The 24099-nt window shown below is 44.6% G+C and overlaps 1 protein-coding gene across 1 annotated transcript in view; it reads right to left on the reverse strand.

Moving 5' to 3' along the window:
• Positions 1-17397: 17397 nt before the first annotated feature.
• Positions 17398-24099, reverse strand: part of LOC144772271 (uncharacterized) — a 36474-nt gene continuing 29772 nt past the window's right edge. The window contains exon 4 of the mRNA XM_078656504.1: positions 17398-21442. Within this exon, the coding sequence (XP_078512630.1) occupies positions 18203-19987 (1785 nt within the window). The 5' untranslated portion in view covers positions 19988-21442 and the 3' untranslated portion in view covers positions 17398-18202. The remainder of the gene's footprint in view (positions 21443-24099) is intronic.

The raw sequence follows: 24099 nt of genomic DNA on the forward strand, positions 1-24099 counted from the left end.
TCCATCACCACCCCTTGTTGTAAATAATTTTGTCCACCCTAAGCGTGGAAGGGTATACTCAGATGTGAGTCCCTTGCTCATTGCACCATCAGGATTCAAGCAAGCCGGGCCGAAGACGCCTGAAATGGCAGAAACCGGTCCCCGGAAGCTTGTTTCCTTCCCAGTGTAAGAATTGGCTTTTGTAGTCTGGTCTGCCCTGTTCCCATGATGCACTGGGCCAGGGACAGACTAATTTGCATACAGCCAGGTTCTAAAACTGGGATGGTGCAATGAGCTAAAAAACGGTGTTGGATCTAGCCCTGATCTCTTGACTGGGTGAGAGTACTCTGCTTAATTCAGAGACTCTGTCCATCACCACCCCTTGTTGTAAATAATTTTGTCCACCCTAAGCGTGGAAGGGTATACTCAGATGTGAGTCCCTTGCTCATTGCACCATCAGGATTCAAGCAAGCCGGGCCGAAGACGCCTGAAATGGCAGAAACCGGTCCCCGGAAGCTTGTTTCCTTCCCAGTGTAAGAATTGGCTTTTGTAGTCTGGTCTGCCCTGTTCCCATGATGCACTGGGCCAGGGACAGACTAATTTGCATACAGCCAGGTTCTGAAACTGGGATGGTGCAATGAGCTAAAAAACGGTGTTGGATCTAGCCCTGATCTCTTGACTGGGTGAGAGTACTCTGCTTAATTCAGAGACTCTGTCCATCACCACCCCTTGTTGTAAATAATTTTGTCCACCCGAAGCGTGGAAGGGTATACTCAGATGTGAGTCCCTTGCTCATTGCACCATCAGGATTCAAGCAAGCCGGGCCGAAGACGCCTGAAATGGCAGAAACCGGTCCCCGGAAGCTTGTTTCCTTCCCAGTGTAAGAATTGGCTTTTGTAGTCTGGTCTGCCCTGTTGCCATGATGCACTGGGCCAGGGACAGACTAATTTGCATACAGCCAGGTTCTGAAACTGGGATGGTGCAATGAGCTAAAAAACGGTGTTGGATCTAGCCCTGATCTCTTGACTGGGTGAGAGTACTCTGCTTAATTCAGAGACTCTGTCCATCACCACCCCTTGTTGTAAATAATTTTGTCCACCCTAAGCGTGGAAGGGTATACTCAGATGTGAGTCCCTTGCTCATTGCACCATCAGGATTCAAGCAAGCCGGGCCGAAGACGCCTGAAATGGCAGAAACCGGTCCCCGGAAGCTTGTTTCCTTCCCAGTGTAAGAATTGGCTTTTGTAGTCTGGTCTGCCCTGTTCCCATGATGCACTGGGCCAGGGACAGACTAATTTGCATACAGCCAGGTTCTGAAACTGGGATGGTGCAATGAGCTAAAAAAACGGTGTTGGATCTAGCCCTGATCTCTTGACTGGGTGAGAGTACTCTGCTTAATTCAGAGACTCTGTCCATCACCACCCCTTGTTGTAAATAATTTTGTCCACCCTAAGCGTGGAAGGGTATACTCAGATGTGAGTCCCTTGCTCATTGCACCATCAGGATTCAAGCAAGCCGGGCCGAAGACGCCTGAAATGGCAGAAACCGGTCCCCGGAAGCTTGTTTCCTTCCCAGTGTAAGAATTGGCTTTTGTAGTCTGGTCTGCCCTGTTCCCATGATGCACTGGGCCAGGGACAGACTAATTTGCATACAGCCAGGTTCTGAAACTGGGATGGTGCAATGAGCTAAAAAACGGTGTTGGATCTAGCCCTGATCTCTTGACTGGGTGAGAGTACTCTGCTTAATTCAGAGACTCTGTCCATCACCACCCCTTGTTGTAAATAATTTTGTCCACCCTAAGCGTGGAAGGGTATACTCAGATGTGAGTCCCTTGCTCATTGCACCATCAGGATTCAAGCAAGCCGGGCCGAAGACGCCTGAAATGGCAGAAACCGGTCCCCGGAAGCTTGTTTCCTTCCCAGTGTAAGAATTGGCTTTTGTAGTCTGGTCTGCCCTGTTCCCATGATGCACTGGGCCAGGGACAGACTAATTTGCATACAGCCAGGTTCTGAAACTGGGATGGTGCAATGAGCTAAAAAACGGTGTTGGATCTAGCCCTGATCTCTTGACTGGGTGAGAGTACTCTGCTTAATTCAGAGACTCTGTCCATCACCACCCCTTGTTGTAAATAATTTTGTCCACCCTAAGCGTGGAAGGGTATACTCAGATGTGAGTCCCTTGCTCATTGCACCATCAGGATTCAAGCAAGCCGGGCCGAAGACGCCTGAAATGGCAGAAACCGGTCCCCGGAAGCTTGTTTCCTTCCCAGTGTAAGAATTGGCTTTTGTAGTCTGGTCTGCCCTGTTCCCATGATGCACTGGGCCAGGGACAGACTAATTTGCATACAGCCAGGTTCTGAAACTGGGATGGTGCAATGAGCTAAAAAACGGTGTTGGATCTAGCCCTGATCTCTTGACTGGGTGAGAGTACTCTGCTTAATTCAGAGACTCTGTCCATCACCACCCCATGTTGTAAATAATTATCATGTTTACCGTCATTGATGTTGTCGCTCCACTCCATTAAACTAGCCTCCACGTCCCCATCACCCCCATTAAGTTCCCTGATCAGACAGTTGATAATAAAACGGAGGATGTTGTTCTTAGCTTTTACTTTTCTATTTTCCATAGCTTGAGCTACGCATTCATGGTTCCGTCCTGTTCTGATGAACTCATACAAGGCATCTAAAGGTGTATTCATATCAGGCAGTCCATCTAGCTCTGCGATGGCTTGCCTTACTCGTATTGATATGGCGCGCATTGGACCAGTAATACCTGGCTGCAAGTCATATATACATTTAGGGAGTTCGACGTCATCCTTTATTTCCTTATCCCCCTCCCCTTCCGCACCCCCGGAAGCCTGTTGTTGGTCCTGGACTGGCTGGGGCACGGCCTCTGGTGGGAGCGGGGGAAATGGTGCGTCTATGTAGGCTGGGGGTGGCTCTGCTAGGTAGGCAGAAAGGAACGCCTCTGGTGCCGTTGGTTTAATTTTAAGGGGTACATTTTGGGGAACTTCCTCCGCAATCTCCTCTGAGAGTACAGGGTAGATACCAGCAACAAGAGCATTTCTTTCCCTATCCATTTGTTCCGCTCGAACCTGTTCACCCTCTTCTAGTAACTCTTTATCTTTTGCTTGTTCTGACATTTGCCTGCTTTTCTCGGCTTTGTTAAGTTCTTTCCGGGCCCTCCTATTAGCCTCTTTGCACCATAATTCAATGGCCTCTTTCTGCGAGGGCCTCGACTTCCTTTTCCATAGTTGTTCCTCTACTCTCATAATACATTCTGAATCCCATGTGCCGGTAGCAGGCCATCTATGCACCGTCTCTAGATCCTTTGTGTAATCTACCCAGAGGTCTAAATAGAGAATAGCGCTGATGCCATGTTTGTTATACATAAAATGGCCGGGAGTATCTCTTGGCGGGACATTAACTGCCTCTTCTAATATTCCCTTTATAGTGGCTATTTTACACAATTTTGAAAACAGCGGCATGCTTAAAACCCAATTAAAACAATTTCAAACCTAAAACATATATAACATATTCCTATGCACTGAAATACAGTACAACCATACCGGCATCGTGAAGGAGACACGTCTTTACCATGTTCATTAAATGAACCCGTCTTTATGCGTTCTCAGTGGTACTCACCGGGAAGCAGAACTTGAAGGCCTGGTCATCGGACGCTTGACGCTTGCGCAGGAATGGCGGACCTCTGAAGACCTCGGACTCGGCTCTCTCACGGTTTGGGCTCTGGGTCAGGACGCTCCGCAATATTCCTCACCGCCTCGTGTGGATGTCTGGTCGCAGTCCACCTCCTCCGTGGGCCTGAGGGAGTTGGCGGGAAGTCCCGCTGGCGTGTACACTTGAAGTCCGTCAAGGCTGTAGAAGGGGGCAGGGGCCGGACCTACATCGCCGGCGCGTGGCGAAGGGGATGCGTCCCGATTCGGGCGCCAGAATGTGGTAAATAAATTATTTACACTATCATAATTTCTATAAATGCAAATAAAAAGGGTCAAAATTAAAGGAGGAGCAGAGTCCGTGGTGTTATAGTCAATGGGCTTTATTGCATTAACTCGAGTTAAGGGAGAGCTCCAGCGCCAAGCGGGCACAGGAGAGTTCTGAGCTTTATTCACAGAGTACAATATTTATACATTCTTTGCATACATAGGGAGGAGCCCTCAAAGCAGAAGGAAAGAAAAAGATATGAGCATGTAGGCGTTCACTGTAATGAGTCATAGGTGGGTGGGTGCATAGAGGGGGCAGCAAGGTCAGCTAAAACGCGCACTGCCTGTTTGCGTAACTTTATCAAACTTCTCCATGAGGGCTGTTTCCTTTCTGTTGGCCAGGGAGGGCCCTGGGTGTCAGAGTGACTAGCGTGTCTGGTCTTATCTCTAGCTCGGGCAGCATGCAGATTGCTCTCATCTGTAGAAGTGTTGCTGCTTCATACTAGCAGTTGGTTTGGCCCTTCCTGTCCACCCCTTGTGTAACTGTCTTGGAGGTCTCCCTTGACATGGGCCCCACTTATCTCTGAGAGCCGACAGCAAAACTGGGCCTTATCTCTGCAGAGGGGCTTCTGCTCGCCTCCTGCTCGGGGCCGGAATGCAGCTTTATCAGGTCGACCCTTGTTTGACACTGTTAAGACACCCCGGGCTGGGCCTTTTCTCCGTGACTGCTCACAAAAATATCTATTGTGCTGCAGAGAAATGTAATGTGTGTCTTTTTCAGGGTCTGGCATGGAGGGGCCTGGTGACAGAGAAATAAGGCCTCTGAATGTGAAGTAATGCAGGGGTTTTTATTCAACATTGCAGATGGTGAGAGGGTAGCGCTTGGGGGCACAAATACATATAAATATGTAATTTTCTTCACACCCCCCCCCACAGGATCACACCCCAATGCCTCTCCAGACCCTCTGGAATCCACCACAAGGTCTGCCTCCAATGTGAGCTCCCTGGGGTCAGAGAACTCACTCTCAAACAGGAGTTGGCCTAGCTCTGGAAAACTGGGACTTAAAGTATGCTCTCCCACAATTGTATTACACAGCCCCCTAGCAGGGTTAACCAAACTATCCTTCACCTCTCCATCCAGTGCCTCACACAGGTACTCTACACCACTCTCCTGAGACTGGCCAGACAGTAGCGGACTGTCTCTGTCACTCAACCCACACTCTTCTGGGCGGTCTTTACACTCACCCACCAGGACCTCAACCAGGGGGGAATCCCTCCCACCACTAGGACCATGAACTCCTACGCCAGACACTCTATTCCCTTCAGGGACGCTGCGCACTACTGGAGCTACCTCATGCCCTTGAACCTCCTGGTGTAAGTTAACCCCCTCCAAGTCAGGTGCCATATCTCTAGGTGGGCGCACTATGGTGTCAGCACTAGATACCTGAATGTTGCTGCCACCAGCTGAGCGAGACTCCACCTCCAACTCAGCAAAGCTCAATCTGCGAGCTACACAAATCTCTGGATGTTGGGCTGAAGCCCTCCTGGCTTCAAGCTCCTTGATCTCCAAATCAAGTTCTCTCATTTTCAAGTAGTGCTCTCTTTGGCGTTTTTGCGCCTCCATGGCTAATCTTTGTTTCTCCATTTCCATTTTTTGCTTCTCCAATTCCATTTGTCCAGCTAACTTTGCCATCTCAATTGCATGTGCCCTGGTTGCTGCCCTGTCTGCCAACTCCTCTGGCGACAGGCATCTGGTTGCTGCTTTTTCCATCCTCACTGAACCAGGCATGATGTTTTCAAAAACACATGGAGATCTCCCAGCAAAATTATTAAAAATGGAAATCTGTGGCTGCGTTATAGGTCTGCTTTTACTATGTTGTGATCAATATTTAACTGTATGCAAACCACAAATGCAAATTCGCAAATCCTCACCGCTGCGTCCAATGTTAGAATTGGAGGTCTCTGGTTGGTGCAAGTATTCACTTGTGACAAGCAGGGACCCTCTCCTCTAAGTCAGGGCGAAGGATGACCCCTTAGAATTACCCTTGCTCGCCCTCTAGGTGCGTGGCGTGAGCAGCCAAGGCTAATCTTCAGGCATTAGTGGTTAAGCATTTGTAGATACACACAGTAAACACATCAACTGCACCACAAAGGGACACCAAACAGGTTTGTATATAAAAATAGTATTTATATATATATATATTCTCAAGCAGACTTATCACAAGACCCAGTAACGTTGTTCAAGTGGACCACAATACTTATAAAATAAAGGTTTCTTTTGGGCAATTCCCAACAGTAGGTTCAGTTTCTTTGGCAAGGTTGGTAGTCCGTTAAAATTACTTTTTTTGCAGGTTTCAGATACTTGGGGCCAGCCTTGGGCCCGCTGGACGGTTCGTAGCGCTTCTGGACACCTAAAACGGGAGGAATCACTGCACCCTACCAAGTCTCACGCATCTCCCGTGAGTCGCGTACACCGAGGCCCTACCAATCCTCACGCATCTCGCGTGAGATGGCGTACGCAGCGTACAGGTTCCAGGCAATGCAAAACAATGGTGCGAGCCGTACCCAGCTTGTGCGGCTCGTACTGCGGGGGGATTGCAGCATACTTGCGAGAACTACGGCGCGCACAGCTCACAGTTCTCAGCGCACTCTTGTGAATGCGGGGCGCACAGGTCACAGCTAACACGAAGCACACAGGGGTGCGAGATGCTTGCAGTACAGTTCGCTTCCTTAACTGCGAAGCGCTCAATCTTTTCAATGCGCACCATACCTTGGTTCTGATGATATCGGCGAAGGTGGAGGCGAGGCGCACAGCGGCTCCTGGGCAGAGCGAAGCTGGCGCCCAAGGCGTCCGGACTTCGGGGGGTCTGCTCTCTGGATCTTTGGGTCCGGCTGGGGCTTCAAACGGGAGCGTGGGGGGCACACCAGCGAGCCTCCAGTGGCGAGGTGACAGGGCAGCTTGACACAGTGGGGGAAGAGCGGCTCAGCGGAGCGGGGCTCTTCCTCGCGGGAACGGACAAACAGCAGCAGTCACGGCCTCAAGGAGGGGCTGGGGGGCACCAGGGTCACGGCACCGGCGGGGCAGAAATCCTCACAGTTACCTGCAGACGAGCAGGGAGCAGGTTGAGCCAGATGATCCTGTGGCTCAGGTCAGGAGGCAAGCTCAATCAAGCCCTTGGAGAAAGTTTCAGCACAAGTCTACAAAGTCTTTTCAGCAAGTCCTCTCCTCTCCTTCCTCAGCAAGGCAATCAGCAGGCCAGTCCTTCCAGTGTCTTCTTCTCCTTCTAGTAGGGCAGAAGTTCGTTGTGGGAAACAAGATCTAGTTTGCAAGGAGCAGGGCTCCTACTTTTATACAGCATTTTCTTTGTTCTTACAGGCCAGGGGGGCCTTTTCATAACTTCCTTCAGTCTCTGAGCACTTTGTTGAGTGTACTCTGGTCTCTCCTTTCAGGGAGCAGGGATGGCACATCAGACGCTCCACAGGAGGTGGAGCCAGCATTGTGTGGACAGGTGCAGCCAGGATGACTTTGTTGACAGTGCTTCTCCCTTCCTGGGCCAGGTGTCGGGCTGAGTCATCAGTCGCCCTCCAGGAGGTGGAGCCGGCATTGTGGTGGCAGAGCACAGCCCTATTCAGAGTCCAGGGGCACTCCCACCTCCCACTAAGGTATAATCCTTGCATTCACCACCTGTCATCCCCCAGCCCTGTCACTCACATATCCCAGACAGTCAGATATACATCCTAGCAGAGGCGGGCTGAAATGGTTAGGCAAGCAAATGCTCGCTTTCTAAAAGTAGCATTTGCAAACACAGGACATTAAAATAAACTTTACTAAAAGAAGTATTTTATTATTCTGAGTTCAGGCATACTAAACTTGACTTTCTACCATGTTCCCTGAGCCTGCTGTGATTATAGTGTGTAATAATTCCAGCAGCCCATCTTGGCCTAAGAGAACAGGTAGCCTTACAATACTGAAAAACGAATTTGGCTGTAATTCACTATTAGGACATGCCACACACATCAGGGCATGTCTTACCTTACACTTACAATGCACCCTGCCCTTGGGCCTACCATAGGGGTGACTAATATGAAGTAAAGGGAAGGTTTAGAGGCTGGCAAGTGTGTGCACTTGCCCAGCCAGCATGACAGTTCCAAACTGCACACAGGTTCTGCAATGGCAGACCCCAGACACATTTTAAAAGGCTGCTCTGTGGGTAGCACAACCAGCGCTGCAGGCCCACTAGCAGCATTGGCATTTACAAGCCCTGGCACTCCTGGTGCACTTTACTGGGGACTGACACTAAATCCAATGGGCCAATCATGGAAATAAATCACATATACATTTTGCACAGGGAGAGCATATGCACTTTAGCACTGGTCAGCAGTGGTAAAGTGCCCAGAGTCCTTAAACCAACAAAAACAGGTCAGAGAGAGTATTGGAGGAAGGCAAAAAGTTTAGGGATGACCCTGCCAAGAGGGCCAGGTCCAACAAGCAACATATCAGTCACAAAGCTCTGTGGGCGTTTGCAGGCGACTCTGTGGGGACCAAATGACTGCACTTCCCAGCAGCCCTCGTGCCGGGAGGCGCTAAAAAATACAGACGCCAGCCCATGGAGCGGTGAAGAAGCTCCGCGATAGAAGCTCCGTGGGCGTTTGCAGGCGACTCTGTGGGGGCCAAAGGACTGCACTTCCCAGCAGCGCTAGCGCTGGGAGACGCTACAAAAGACCGACGCCGGCCCGTGGCGTGGTGAAGAAGCTCGGTGGGCGTCTGCAGGTGACTCTGTGGGGACCAAAGGACTGCACTTCCCAACAGCACTAGCGCCGGGAGTCGCTACAAAAAACTGACTCCGGCCCGTGGCGCAAGAAGCGCCTGGGCAAAGCCCGGGCCAAGGGCGGGCCCGAACACGCCCATCGTAGCCCGGAGGAGGCTGGGCTGGGACACCCCTCTAACTTTGAGGTAAGAATATGGGGAAAAGAAAAATACCAATGTGCGATCAAGGGGGGGATGCTGTAAATACTTTGGACTCTTTCCTCATGAAGGCAGCAGACGCATTGTCAAAGGAAATTGAGAAAGCATAGGAGAGACTGACAGGAGCTGAGAAGGATCCTGTGTTGTTAGCACATCATATTAATTCAGCCATAAATGATCAGGTGGATGTAAATACTGTTCCTACTACGCAAGCGGGGTCCTCAGGACAAATTCCAGACTCTCACCCGAATGGTACAGTTTACCTAAACTCTACAGGTTCTCCTGCTGAACCCCCAGGGAATAAAAAAAAGGAGGAGAAAAATCACAATGTCAGCCAATTCCAACTATGACGATAGCTGGGGTAAGGGCCCATCCAAAAAGACTATTTTTGGCCTTGGAAAGCCTGGTAAGCCCCTGCAAGACTTTGAAGTTACTCTGACCCGCTTGTTACAACCAGTGTTGAAGAGACTTGAAAGCATTGAGGGTCAGTTGGCAAAAATCATTGTTAACGGGGAAACTGTTTGTACTAATGGTGGCACTATGGTACAGAGAGTGAATACAACAGGTGTATGTGAATGTGGCAAACAACGGCCCCAAAAGCGCTAGGATGCCTGGCTTCACCTTGGGGGTGCCCAGGAGTGGGCACTTCACAGGGAAAGGCCAGGAAGGGTTCCACAGTGGTATGTGTACAGCGCCTTGAGACCCCTTCGGGGGTGATACTTGCGCTATATAAGCACTACATTTACATTTACATTTTAGTGAGGTACAGTTAGCGGCTAGCACTGAGCGTCAACCAGTTATATTAATACCCTCTGCCCTACCTACCAGAAGTAGAATGGAAACGGGAGGGAGGGGCCAATATACCGGCAATACATGTGATAGACGCGGGATGGGAGAACCCCTGGAAATGAGAAATGCAAACACTCTTTGTCCTAACATAAATGTGTTACCACAAGATCACACCCTCCTGTATCCCCCTACCAATGTGGCTAACATTGCAAATTCAAGTCGTATAGAAAATAAAGGTAGTATATCGCTTCAAAATCAGCAAGGTATATACCAAGTAAAGCTACGGCCAGTCGAATCTTGCCTCGAATCCCGGCCCAAAGGGACCTTCATGGGGATCAGCGAGGATATCAACCCCCCCATTAGTTTAATCTCCATCTCCCCCCAGCGGCATGTCCTCATGTAATGATCCTAGTAAATGTTCCACCTTTGAAAACTAACCAAACGAAACCACCCAACAATTAATGAATAAAGCCATGTGTTGGTTATCTACATTTCCTATGAACCTAGAAGGTCTGCATATTGGCAATCAAATTAACATGGCTAGAAAAGTATCATGGGTGGGAAACACTCCTAAGTGAATTGAGGGAGATTGTGTAGTAATAACATTTAAGAAACAACACTATGTGAAATATCTTTTGGGTATGACCCCTAACTCTCCTAGGGCATCTACTCAAATCTTTGCTGTACATTTGGGTTTCTTTTACAGACCACTGGGGCCAAATATCATGATGGCGACTAGGATGAGTTTCTCCCAGGGGCCTGTTGTTCCCCCTTTCTCTACCCAAGTTGCAGCACTCCCTTTTGTCGGAGAAGCAAATGTCCTTGGTATACCCCTAACAAATAGGTTTGTGCCCTTGGAGGCTTTAGAGGCATGCGATTGACATAGGGGAAAAGGAGAGACCATGAGCCCTAAAATAGATCAGGAGATAACAAGCACTAGAGTACTTTACTTGCAGGCTGAAGAAAGGGATAATATGAAAGTATTGGTTGGAATATAGAGGGGCTTAGATCTAAGAAGGATAACGAAGACTGGTTAGAAATAATTAATGAGTATGACCTAGTGTGCCTCCAGTAAACATGGGAGGTGGGCACTGTGTTTTATGATGGGTTCCGTATATTCCACACCCCCGCGATTCCGTTTCGGTCTGGAAGAGCGGGAGGCAGCATAATAATGGTAAAGAACGCCTTAGCTATAAAAATAAATGATTTAAATGTGCTATCACCATATTATCACCTATTAATTCTTAGAGGGGATCGTCAGGTAAATATTTTACTAGTACATTTTTATAATAAACTTTTCGTAGGCAACATGGCAGATATAATCCGATCTCTTGGAAATGAAATAGAAAAAGCTACAGGAAGTCATTGCAAACATTTGCATATTCTATGGGTAGGTGATTTTAATTGCCACAGCTGTCCAAAAATTACAAGGCCAGTTTGTGGATTAGTAGGTGAAGATGGGGATATACCATATCACTTTATACACCATGAATATGGGGAGGAAATAAATAGACTTATGGTTACTAGGAATCTGGAGATTTGTAACCCTGTAGAGGAAGAAACTGGTACACTGGTAAACTCGTTTGGGGATCCGAGTAATGGATCAACGCTTGACTACCTTGTAGTGGCAATTGCCTTCAAGATATTTTTAAGAGATAGGAACTTTTGTATCAAATTTTAGTGATCATGGCGCTCTGATTTTTATTTTGAAATGGAAGGACTGCTTTAGTAGCAAAATTAAAAAAGTTGTGACACCAAGTATAGGCAGAAAAAATTGTATAGTGCTTAAATGGACAAAAATAAATAAAGCTACTTTAATCCCTAAAGTAATTGGTCATTCCCAGGAAGAAATTGATATTTGCCTCGCCTTGCAAGGTGATCCACAAAGCATAGTAAAAGCTTTTGCTACTTTGTTAAATGTGGTGGATGGGAATTTAAAAAAATCTGACTCCAAGGCAAGTGTAGGGAAAACTCTGCGATGGTTTGATAGGTCCTGCACAAAAGCTCTGAGTAGACTTTTAAATGTTTTAAAGGAAAAGCCAAGAAATATTGCTTGGTGAGTCTCTTACGGCGTGTTAGACCTGGCACCATTGGCGTGGGTCTCCCATCCATTTTTGCTGTTGCCTCATGTATTTTTGCTGGGGTTAGATACTTTGGGCACTGTGCCACTGATGTCCAGTGCCACAGTGCAAGTGCTCCCTGTTGTAAATTGATAAAAGGATTAGTGATTCCATGATTGGATGTTTGGTTTACTTGTCAGACCCTGGTCTAGTGCACGGAGTGTGCCCAGGGCGTGTAATCCAAATGCTGCTGGCGGGCTTGCAGCACTGGTTGTGCCACCCACAGAAGCAGCCTTGTAAAACATGTCTAAGGTCTGCCATTGCAGAGACTGCGTGCAGACTGGTACTGTCATGCTGACTGGGCAAGTGCACCCACTTACCAGGTTCTAAACCTTACCTTTTCTTCATATCAGTTACCCCTATGGTAGGCCCAAGGGCAGGGAGCTTTGTGTGTGGCATGTCCTAAATAGTGAATTACAGCCATTTTTGTTTTTCACTATTGCAAGGCTACCTGTTCTCCATAGGCCAGAATGAGCTGTTAGATTATTACATGTTTATAATCCTAACAGACTCAGAGAACATGGTAGAAATTCGAGTTTAGTATGCCTGGACTCAGAATAATAAAATACATATTTTAGTGGTTTATTTTAATATTCTGTGTTTGTCTTTTTAGAAAGTAGGTCTTTGCTTGTCTAACCATTCAAACCTGCCTCTGCTAGGTTGTGTATTCCTTTGTCTGGTTTTGTGAGTGACAGGCTGGGGGATTCCAAGAGACAGGCTGAATCACCCAGTGGTGAATAGAGAGATCTGCATCTAGATGGGAGGTAGGATTTGCACCTGAACCTTGAATAGGGTTGTGCCAGCCTTCCACAATGCTGGCTCCACCCCCTGGGGAGCGGCCGATGTCTCTGCCCTGCACACTGAAAGAAGAGAAGGAGTCCTGTAAACAAAGTGCTCCAGGACTGTACTTGCCTTCCACAATGCTGGCTCCACCTCCTGTGGGGCATCTGATGTGCCTGCCCTGCACTGTGAAAGGAAAGAAGTCTGGTAAACAGAGTGCTTCAGAACTGGTTTGGACTGGGCAAAGGCTCCTCTCCCCTCAGAGAACAAAGGATTTTGGGGTATAAATATTGGGACCCTGATTCCATGAAATTAGATCTCTTTTGGACTACAAGAAGAAACCTTTACTGAGGAGAGGAACCTGAAGAAACTGAGGAGAGACTATTCCCAAGCTGAAGTGCTGCTTGGGGGATTGGCCTGCAGTGGTTGCCTTACTGCCAAACGAAGGAGAAAGGATCTTTGTGTACTTTGCTTTAAACTTTTGAAGGATCACCAAGGGCTTGGAAAAGAGCTTGCCTCCTGTTGAAGTCTCAGGGACAACAGACTTCACCCCCCAGCTCCCCAGAGTTCTTTGGAAGTGCCTGCTGCTGTTTTCGGCCTTCTGAGGGACTGCGTGTCGCAAGGAGCTGGACGCGCGACTCAACGAGAAGTGTGTCGCCGTCGCTGGGCCTGGCGTAGCAACTCCGAAGGAGGGTGTAGCCGCTGGAACTGTCGCACTGCACCGCATCAAAGAAGAGCACCTCGCATCCCCGAGAAGCGCGCCGCCGTCGCATCTTGGATGTCACCGCTGTAGTTGTCGCATTGTGCAGAAGCTTCACGCAACGTGGGAGAAGAGCGCCGCCGCTGGAGCTGCTGCCGTCGCATCGTAGATGTCGCCCCTGTAGTCCACACATCGAACCGAGAACTTCTCACATCCCCGAGAAGCGTGCTGCATCTGGAAGATCTTCACGTCTTTATTTCTTTGTATCTGAACTTTGCCGCATTTCCCATCGCTACGACATTGCTTGTCGTGGAAGCACAACGCAAAGTATCACATCTAAGAACTGAACTGAACTAAGCTTAAATCTACCATCTTAAAGTAATAGTATTGTGTATTTTTGTCGTTTATGGTCTTGTGGTAACTCTATATAAAGTCTACTTATTTTTTATATAAAACCTGTGTGGTGTCCATTTGTAGTGTTGTCACTGGGTTACTATATGTGGTCACAACTGCTTAACTTACAAGGCCTCTGAGATAAGCCTTGACTGCTTGTGCCAACCTACCAAGGGGGTGAGCAGGGGTTATTTTAGGAGTGTAATCCCCTTATCTTGACTAGAGGAGAGGGTCCCTATTTGTCACAAGTACCTACCTGTGCCAACTAGAGACCTCCAAATCTAACACAAGGCGAATACAAAAAATGTAGACAGGTGAGATTAATGGCTCTAAAAGAAGAGGCTTGGGAAAAACTTCGGGCAGCCTCCGTCTTAAAAAGTTCCAAAGATTTTTGGGGAGTAGTTAAATTCCCCGTTCCTGTGTGAAGACTCAGATCCCTCTATAAGTACGCATGTGGGAGAGGAAAACTAGGTGGACCATTATACTGCAATTTTCGGTTCGGTAAATCCGAATGATGATTATTCTATTAGCCTTAAAACAGATACACCAATCACTTTTACAATTGCAGAGGTGGAAAAGGGATTAAAACAGTGCAGCAGCTTTAGGGCTCCAGGTCCTGATGGTGCTCCAATTGACTTTTTCTTTGAGCCATTAGGACTTTGGATTCTCACTAATGTTTTTAACACTATTGCAAAAGGCCTCATACCTGCTTCTTGGAAAACTACAGTAATTATACCGATTTTTAAAAAAGGAGACAAAGCACTGCCAAAACATTATCGACCAATTTCACTTATAGACGGCAACTGCAAATGAATGGGTTGCCTTGTCTTAAATAGAATTGAGGAATGGGCAGATGGCAAAAATATTTTAATTTCTACACAATATGGTTTTAAAAAAGGGAAGGGGACATTCGACCAGTGTCTAAATCTAAATCTAAACCTAATTGTGGCAAAATACACTAACTAATATTTTTATGGCGTTCATGGATCTCTCCGGCGTGTTTCATTCAGTTTCACACAAGAAATTAGGGTTTATTTTAAAAGAGATGGGCGTGGAGGAAAATATTATCATTTTCATCAGACAGTTATATTCTCAATCCACAGCTTGTGTCAGATACGGTTCCCAGGGTGAATGTACAAGAGCTTTCCAAATTCACCGTGGGGTTGGGCAAGGCTGTGTTTTAGCCCCTCTTTTATTTTCTATGTACACTAATGGGGTAGATTCAGCAGTAAATGGGGATGTTATCGATGTACCTAGGGTAAGTAAGAAACAACTTCCCATACTAATATACGCAGATGACGCCGTCTTGGTGGCAAGAACTGGTGTAGCCTTACAAAAATGTATAAATAGTTATGTGCCTTATATGGCGGGCCTAGACTTGCAAGTAAATGAAACTAAAACATTTGTTTTCATAGTGGGGAAGCAGCCAAGAAAATTACCAACTTTTTACATTGCCACACGAAAAATTTAAATAACAAAAACATTTTTAAATTTGGTGGTACTTTTTAATAGTGAAGGGACATGGAAAGACATGGTGGCGAATAGATGTAACGCCTTAGAAAAAAGATACCATGGCCATTCGATCTTTCACAAAGAAATTGGGCACTAAACCGGTAGAACCAATTAAAAAAATCTATGGCACCAGAGCTGTTGCTTCTACATATGACGCAGGCATATGGGGTATAGCTAATACCGATACATTACAAAACAAGGAAGATATATTCTTTAAAAAGTTATTTGCTATCCCCAAAAGCTGTTCCTATTACATTATACATCGAGAATTACAAGTACCTTTTGTATCTGACCTGACTTCTTTAGCCCCAGTTTTATTTTGGCATTCAATATGGATGAGAGATACAGTAGGACTTACCCAAGATATCATTCAAGATTGTATATTGTTGGATAAGGTAAACCGAGTCCCTTGGTTGTGCTACGTTAAAAACACACTGATGAAGTTGGGTTTAGAGACCCTGTATTTAGATACATCTGTATGCAGGGGTACACCCAAAGCTGTTGCATGTGCTTAAGAATGTAGAGAAAATGAAAGAGAGAATTTAAATCGCGCTAAACATACAGTTGTATTGTACTTAGCTCAACCGTGTATTTTGGGAGAAATTAATACATACCTGACATATGTAATAAACCCCCGACATAGATTTATTTTGTTAATGTTTACATTAAATGTTATCCCCTGTATGTTAGGATATCCAGCAGGGACCTATTCAGTGAATGAACTTCCTGTTTGTCCCTGTGACAATATATCCATTCAATCTAACTTACATTTGCAATTTTTTGGCAAATTCTAATTAATTTATTCAGAAAAAGTATATTTGTCCATTACTGTTAAAATATAACTTTGTCCAGTGCTGTCCTGCCGTGTTTTTCCACCAAATGCTCCTAATCCATATACCAACTATTGTGTAGCATCGTACTTATGTTCGGCTCTATCAAAAATTAGGTTAGTGAGGCATTAGATTGTTTAAAGAAAAAAGCATTAACTAATACTTTATAATAACTGATTGGGAGGAGACTAATTCAATAACTATTTTTAAAATATCTTTTATAACTCATATATTCGCCATTACAATGTACTTTATTAATTTAATTGGTATTGTTTACAAAGGGAATGGTTAGTACTTTTATTACTATGCACTTTATGAGCTACTAATAAGCTAGTCTGAATAACTTAATGAACAGTATTACTATCTTAATTGGTTCTTGCCCGTACATTTCTGTGACGTTTTAATTATACTGTTTATGATGTATCTTTCTTATATATTTTGAATAATGTATGATCTGTATACTTTTATGACCTTATCAATTAAGAACGAATAAAGTTATTAACCAACCAACCAGTCACATATACCGAAACATAATGCGTTATACCCCCCGCTGCAGCCCTTGGTAAGAGTCGCCCTGACGAAGCGTTATGGCCAACGGCTCAAACACCAGGGCAAACAGCTGTGGTGAGAGCGGAAAAAGCTGCTTAGTACCCCTCTCTATGTCGGAAGAGTTGGATATGAATCTATCTACCCTAACACGGGCAGTGGGGAAAGTATACAGTAGTTTTGTCCAGGAGAGGAATCTGCTACAAATGCTCATACCGGCCATAGTAGTGTAGAGAATATTCAAACTCAAGGAACTGACAGCTTTCTTGCTGTCAACCGCCAGTACGGTGGCCTTGGAGTAGTCCCTAAGTGGGGAGTGCCGTGCATGAACAAGTTGTCTAATATTAGTGATGGTACTACGATTCGGGATAAACCCAGACTGGCCGGGGTGCATCAGGATCGAGAGTCAAGGCAGCAATGGAGTGACTTGGATCTTACTAAATATTTTGTAATCCACATTTATTATCCTTAGTGGCTTGTTAGAGGAGAGTTGATCCACCTCCTTGCCCTGTTTAAGGAGAGGGACAAACATAGCCTCTCACATAGTGGGTGGGGAGGCATCACTCCCCTTCGCAAAGTTATAAATATTGGTTAATGGAGGAGCCAAAGTATCCACAAAGGTTGAAAAAAACTCAATAGGAAGTCCATCCTATCCCTGTACCTTTTCCCTGGTCAGGGACTTAATAGCCTCTCCCACTTCCTGAACCTGTACGAAACAAGACGTTTATACCAAAGAAATTCATGGCTGCAAGGTGTCCCATTGTTAAGTGTGATACCTTCAGCTAATCATGACTTCATACGCAACTGCAATTTACTGCTGGGATTTGCATGCATATAATTACAACGTTTTTTAAAAAAAAACTCTTTTTACTGATGGCACATATAATTACAATGTTAAAAGCAAACTTTCAAGTCTCAGAATACAATGTAATGCCTAGTAAAATGTAAGGACTGACTTAAAGTTAGATATTTCTATGGCAGCTACAAATGTAAACACAACAGCGGCCCCACCCTAATGTAGTTAGGCAAAGAGTGCAGAAAAGCATTGGTGAGCCAGCTTACATCATCAAGTTTCAGTTGCCTTAGAATGCAGGGCTGCAGATTAATCTATTGTAATAAAAATGTTAACCAGTTGACGAGGTGTTATGCTGCTGGCAGGGTTGTCCACCCCTAAAATGTCATAATATTAAGTAAGGAGTAAGTGAATGCATCCCACCTGAGTTATAGAATTTTCAAAAACATTTGAATATAGCACTCTTACTTAATCCATTAGCAGGAATGTAACCCAGAGAGTCCTAACAAAGTGTGAGAGATAATGAGATGTGAGAGAGGGTAATGAGGCGTGAGGGTGAGTGAGAGTGTAATACAAGCTTTCTATGTTTAAAACAGTCTAACGTAAGTCCACTGGACACACTGTCAATGGTAAGTCACTATCTAGTATGCATTAGTCACCTTTATATTAAATACGCTCTTTATAACAACATTTCATAAAGAGTGGAAAAAACATATATTTTGTCTATTCTGTGATAGACAAAGCTGAACAAACACTGATTAAGCACTGATATAAAAAGGTTTGGAACCCAATAAGAAAACACCACTGCAATCCACAAAACATAAACACTGAAAACTGGACGGCCTACTTATAACATTTACATGTTTTTACTCTGAGTGTGAGTTCTCAGGTGAAGGGATAGTGCAAACTTACGTTTGAAAGCCTTGTCACATTCAGAACATGTATATGGTTTCTCCCCCGTATGACACTTCTGGTGATCAGACAGTGTACCATTAGTTGCGAAAGCCATGTCACATTCAGAGCATTTATAGGGTTTCTCCCCAGTGTGAGTTCTATGATGCACTGATAGCTCTCTTTTTGATCTGAAAGCCTTATCACATTCAGAACATGAATATGGTTTCTCGTCACTGTGAGTTCTCTGATGTATGGCAAGTGTACCTTTCTGTCTGAAAGTCTTGTCACATTCAGAACACTTATATGGTTTTTCCCCCGTGTGAATTCTTTCATGTCTTGATAAAACACATTTTCGTGTGAAAGCCATGCCACATTCAGAACATTTAAATGGTCTTTCCCCAGTATGTGTTTTGTGATGTGATGCCTGATGACCCCTAACTTTAAATGCCATATCGCATTCAGAACATTTATATGGTTTCTCCCCTGTGTGAATTCTCTGATGTAATGATAGCTCTCTTCTTATCTTATAAGCTTTGTCACATTCAGAACATTTATATGGTTTCTCCCCTGTGTGATTTCTCTGATGTAGTGATAGCTCTCCTCTCATCCTAAAAGTTTTATCACATTCAGAACATTTATATGGTTTCTCCCCAGTGTGAATTCTTTGATGTGTGGCTAGTGAACCTGTTCGTGTGAAAGCCTTGTCACATTCGGAACATTTATATGGTTTCTCCCCAGTGTGAATCCTTTGATGTATTGATAAAACACATTTTCTTGTGAAAGCCTTATCACATTCAGAACACTTAAAAGGCCTTTCCCCAGTATGTGTTTTGTGATGTGATGCCTGATGACTCTTAACTTTAAAAGCCATATCCCATTCAGAACATTCATATGGTTTCTCCCCAGTGTGATTTCTCTGATGTAGTGATAGCTCTCCTCTCATCCTAAAAGTTTTATCACATTCAGAACATTTATATGGTTTCTTCCCAATATGAGCGCCCTGATGTTGCCTTAGTGAAAGCTCACCTTTGAAAGCCTTTTCCAATTCAGAACATTTATAAGGTGTATTCATAGTATAAGTTATCGGATACTGGATAGGGTAACCATTTTTATTAAAATCCTTGTCACATTTAGAATATTTATATGGGTTCTCCCCAGTGTGGCACCTTTGGTGATGAGTTAGTGTACCTTTTTGTGCGAAAGCCTTGTGACATTCAGAACACTCATAAGGCTTCTCTCCAGTGTGAGTTCTCTGGTGTATTGATAACTCTTTTTTTGTCTTGAAAGCCATAACACATTCAGAGCATTTATATGGTTTCTCCCCAGTGTGAATTCTTTGATGTGTGGATAGTGAACCTGTTCGTGTGAAAGCCTTGTCACATTCAGAACATTTATATGGTTTCTCCCCCGTGTGAATTCTTTGATGTATTGATAAAGAGCATTTTCTTGTGAAAGCCTTATCACATTCAGAACACTTAAAAGGCCTTTCCCCAGTATGTGTTTTGTGATGTGATGCCTGATGACTCTTAACTTTAAAAGCCATATCGCATTCAGAACATTTATATGGTTTCTCCCCCGTGTGAATTCTCTGATGCACTGATAGCTCTCTTCTTATCTTATAAGCTTTATCACATTCAGAACATTTATATGGTTTCTTGTCAGTGTGAATTATTTGATGTAAGAATAGTGTATGTTTTTGTGTGAAAGCCTTGTCACATTCAAAACATGTATAGGGTTTCTTCCTCATGTGAGGTCCCTGGTGTACAAATAGATTTCTCTTTCCAATGAAAGCCTTATCATATTCACAACATTCATGAGGTTTCTCACTGCTGTGATTTATTTCATCTTGCAATACCCGTTGTGATGAATGTAAAACCTTGTCACATTCAGAAAATCCATACGGTCTCTCCCAAGTATGAGTTTTTTTTATATACTGGGAGTGCCATCTTTCTCATGAAAGGCTTCTGACATTCAGGACAATTATGGGGGTTGCTCCCAGTATGAGTTCTCCGATGAATGAATACTGTCCACTTTCTTATGAAAGTCTTGTCACATTCAGAACATTCATAGGGGTTCTTCCCAGTAAACTCTTTGTGATGCACAGTTAGAGAATTCTTTTGAATGAAAGCCTGAACACATTCAGAACCTTTGCGTGGTTTCTACCCAGTGTGAGTTCTCAGATGCTGGATTCATACAATTGTGTGCATAGTTACATCCAGAATATTCATATGTTTTCCCTCTGGTGTGTCTTATCTGATATTCCAATAGCTCAGAGATGATATCTCGAAAACGTTGCCACATTCAGGACATCCATATGGTCTCTCTCAGTGCGAATTCTGATGTATAGATGGTGCAAGCTTTTGACTGAAAGCCGGGTCACATACAGAATATACATATGGTTTTTCACCAGAGTTCTTTGATATTTTATCAACTGCTCCTTTCATTCAGAATATTGATAAAGACCTCCATTGTTGTGTGTTATGTTTTAATGATTATCCTTCCCTCATCCGTATGTTCATATGGACTTTGCTTGAGATTGTGGCTCACTTGGATTCTCTCGCCAGGTTGGGTACATTGTGTATAGATGTATTATGTTTTGAATGTTCAGCAACGGTGCAACCACCCTAACCAATCTACAATCATAGCTAGGGGTGGACACCTTTTTACATTGATCTAGAATGGCAACATCCTCACCTTACGGGAATCAGACACATATCTTTTATACGATCTCTAGATATAAAAAGGAGTCTCTTTCCTGCAAGTTTTCTGGTGTCTAATTAGAGTTATTCATTCATATTGCCTCTTCAAGGATTGGCCTCAAGTTGATTTCATATTGCACAGTTAGTCGGTGATCTTTACTTCGAAGATGTCACATGCAGAACATGTGCTCTCTACTGAGCATGAGATCGAACTTGTTAGAGTTCGTTACAGTGGGAAAGGGCATCAGGTACGTGCGATGCTTCGGAAACAACTGTGGGCATTAAAATATCTTCTCACATCAAAAACATTTGCAGAATTCCTTCAGTAAGTTAACTTCCCTCCACTCTGCATAACATTTTTCTAATGTTCGTGCTTCCAAGTCAGGTTCGATTGGTCGTTGCTTGAGAACATTTTATTGGAACTTTAACTGTCATGACATTTGTTTTTCCAACACACTGTGATTCCCACTCTTCAGATTCCTTTCATAATGTTTTTCTTTTACCTTCCAGAGTAAAAAACAGAAAAAAGGATTTAGGACAATAAAGCCAATAAACAACTTCAATATGGTAAAACTAGTCATCACGGTAAGAATTAACACAGAAAACAGCATACTTGTAATACGTTGACTAAACCAACAGCATGGAAAACAGAAATCTAGACATCACTGGCCAATGACTACGCTACACATTTAGACTGAAACAAAAATACAAGAGAATCAGCCCCAGAGTTACAAAGATTTTGATTGGGGTTGCATCGTTTTTTGGAGCACACGCAATGCAAAATCTATTTTGAGATTATCAAGGTCTTGCAAAGCCTAATTTATTTGACTGCATGGCTTTCTTAAAAAAAAACTAAAAATGTAACTTTGAGGTACCTTACATTGAGGAGGCGTTACATGGATGGCGAATGGGCATTCCCAATCATCCATCCACTCTTTTAATGCAAACCCATTTCTATTAATACAGATAAACATAGGTTTGAGCCAAAATGGTGGCCCTATCCAAGGCTGGCAGAAAGAGGAGAATTCTTTTTTTATTTCTGGTCTGTATTTCCACTTTGCATTAGTACTGCATTCTGCAGCACACATCGTCATGTGCCTAGTTAGGCCCAGTAGGAAATAATACCATTCCTGTATACACACAAATCTTTTTATTAAAGTTGCCTTCTCTTTGCCACATTAACGTTTGACACACATTTTGCATTTTTGATGCTTGAATTTATATTCGCAGAAACACCGACCTTGTTGACAGAAAACACTTTGTTAGAATCGTATCACACAGCCTTGGCATAGTGCAAGGCCTCTCACGAGCGGAGTACAAATGTGTTTATTATTACATCCATATGGCGACATAGCTATCTGTAGAATACAAACAATGGTTGCCCGATTACAATCTCAACTGAGGCAAGGATGCCATTTTCTATATATAGCCTTTTGTTTCATAACATAATCAGAGGAGACACTTCTACTGTTTCAATCCCTTTTTTCGGTATAGTAATGCCAGATAGCCTCTGCCGCCCATCGCTTGATGGTCAACCTTGCATACCGGTTCCTCCCTATCCGCATACAACCATGCATTGACTGTACTCAACTGTGCTGCCCAGTAGTACTTCTTAATATCTGGGACTGCAGCTCCCCTTCATAAACCCTCCTCTGTAGCTTTGAAAGGGCAATTCTAGAGCTGCCCCCATTCCAGTGGATACCACATAGTTCCCTATCTTCTGAAAGTAGTCAGGAGGAACCCTACATGCGGTATTTTGTGGGACATGAAGAAGGCGGGCAGGGCCATCATTTTAACGAGGGACGCTCTACCCATTAGGGATATTGGGAGGCCCCTCCAGTGTGCCACATCTGGCCCGAACCTCTCGATCAATGGAAGTAGATGATCTCTTTATGTAAATCAGTCTTGACCCTATTCCTCATGGGAACAGTCCAGCCTGAACTGCTAATAGCACAGACACCAGCACTGCTAGGGAAAAAAGTGCAAATACCAATGAAACTATTTGTCAGGTGTATGACGCCCCTGGACCCTGTGAAAGAAGAACATATGATATTTGACATACAAGCCCTTGAGATTAGATCAAGATAGACAATTCGAATAGCCTTTGACAGAACTGTGGGAATCAATTGTATTTATGGGCCCAGGAGTTAAGTTAGGAGACTTGAAATGAAATGAAATGAAGAAAATTTATAATGCGCAAAAACAATGACCCGCAGGTATCAAGGCGCCTAACAATACAATCAGAATTTGAAACAGACGTCCTTACATATAGGCTTGTTGAAAGAGGTGAGTTTTTAAGGTCGTGCGGAATTTATGTAAAGATGGAAGGGATCTCAAATCAAGAGGGAGATCGTTCCACCATTTGGGGGCTAGCGTGGAGAAAGCCCTGCCACCCCATTTAGCTCTTCGTACACGGGGGGTTTTAAGAAGCAATTTCCAAGAGGAACGCAGGCTCCTACCAGGGGTGTAGTGGGAGATGATAGACCCAATACCCGTGTCGCTGTTTTTAGTGATGGCTCTGTAGGTCATACAAAGGACTTTAAACCGGATTCGGAGTTCTACCGGTAGCCAGTGCAGCGATTTCCTGGCCGCAGTGGCTGAGGAGCGTTTGGGGATATCCAGGACAAATCTGGCTATGGCGTTTTGGACCACCTGTAAGCGCTGTAGGTGGCTCCGATTTAGCCCAGCATACAGCGCATTACAGTAGTCCAAACGAGAGCCAATTAGTGCAACCGCTATTTGTTTTCTTGCCTGCAAGGAAAGATATTTCCTGATCCTTCGCAGGGTATGGATCAAACCCCAACAGGTGGAAACAGTTCTGTTCACCTGACTGCCCATGTCAAGGGCTGGATCTAGCATCACCCCAAGATTCTTAGCAGATGTTGTAGGGGAGGGACATATTCCTAATGAGTCAGGCCACCAATTGGCTGACCAGATGTTTTCTTTCCCCCCGAACACCAACACCTCAGTCTTCTCCCCATTCAGTTTAAGAGAGTTCTGAATCATCCAGTGACCAACCGCCTCCATACAAGATCTAAACTTGGAGGCGGTAAGCACATCAGAATGGGGGAGAGAGACGAGTATTTGGGTGTCGTCTGCATAAGAGACTACCTCCATCCCGAAAGATCTTATTAGCCTGGCCAGTGGGGTCACATAGATG

This window comes from Lissotriton helveticus, chromosome 8 (genome assembly GCF_964261635.1).
Source record: "Lissotriton helveticus chromosome 8, aLisHel1.1, whole genome shotgun sequence".
Classification (NCBI taxonomy): Eukaryota; Metazoa; Chordata; class Amphibia; order Caudata; family Salamandridae; genus Lissotriton; species Lissotriton helveticus.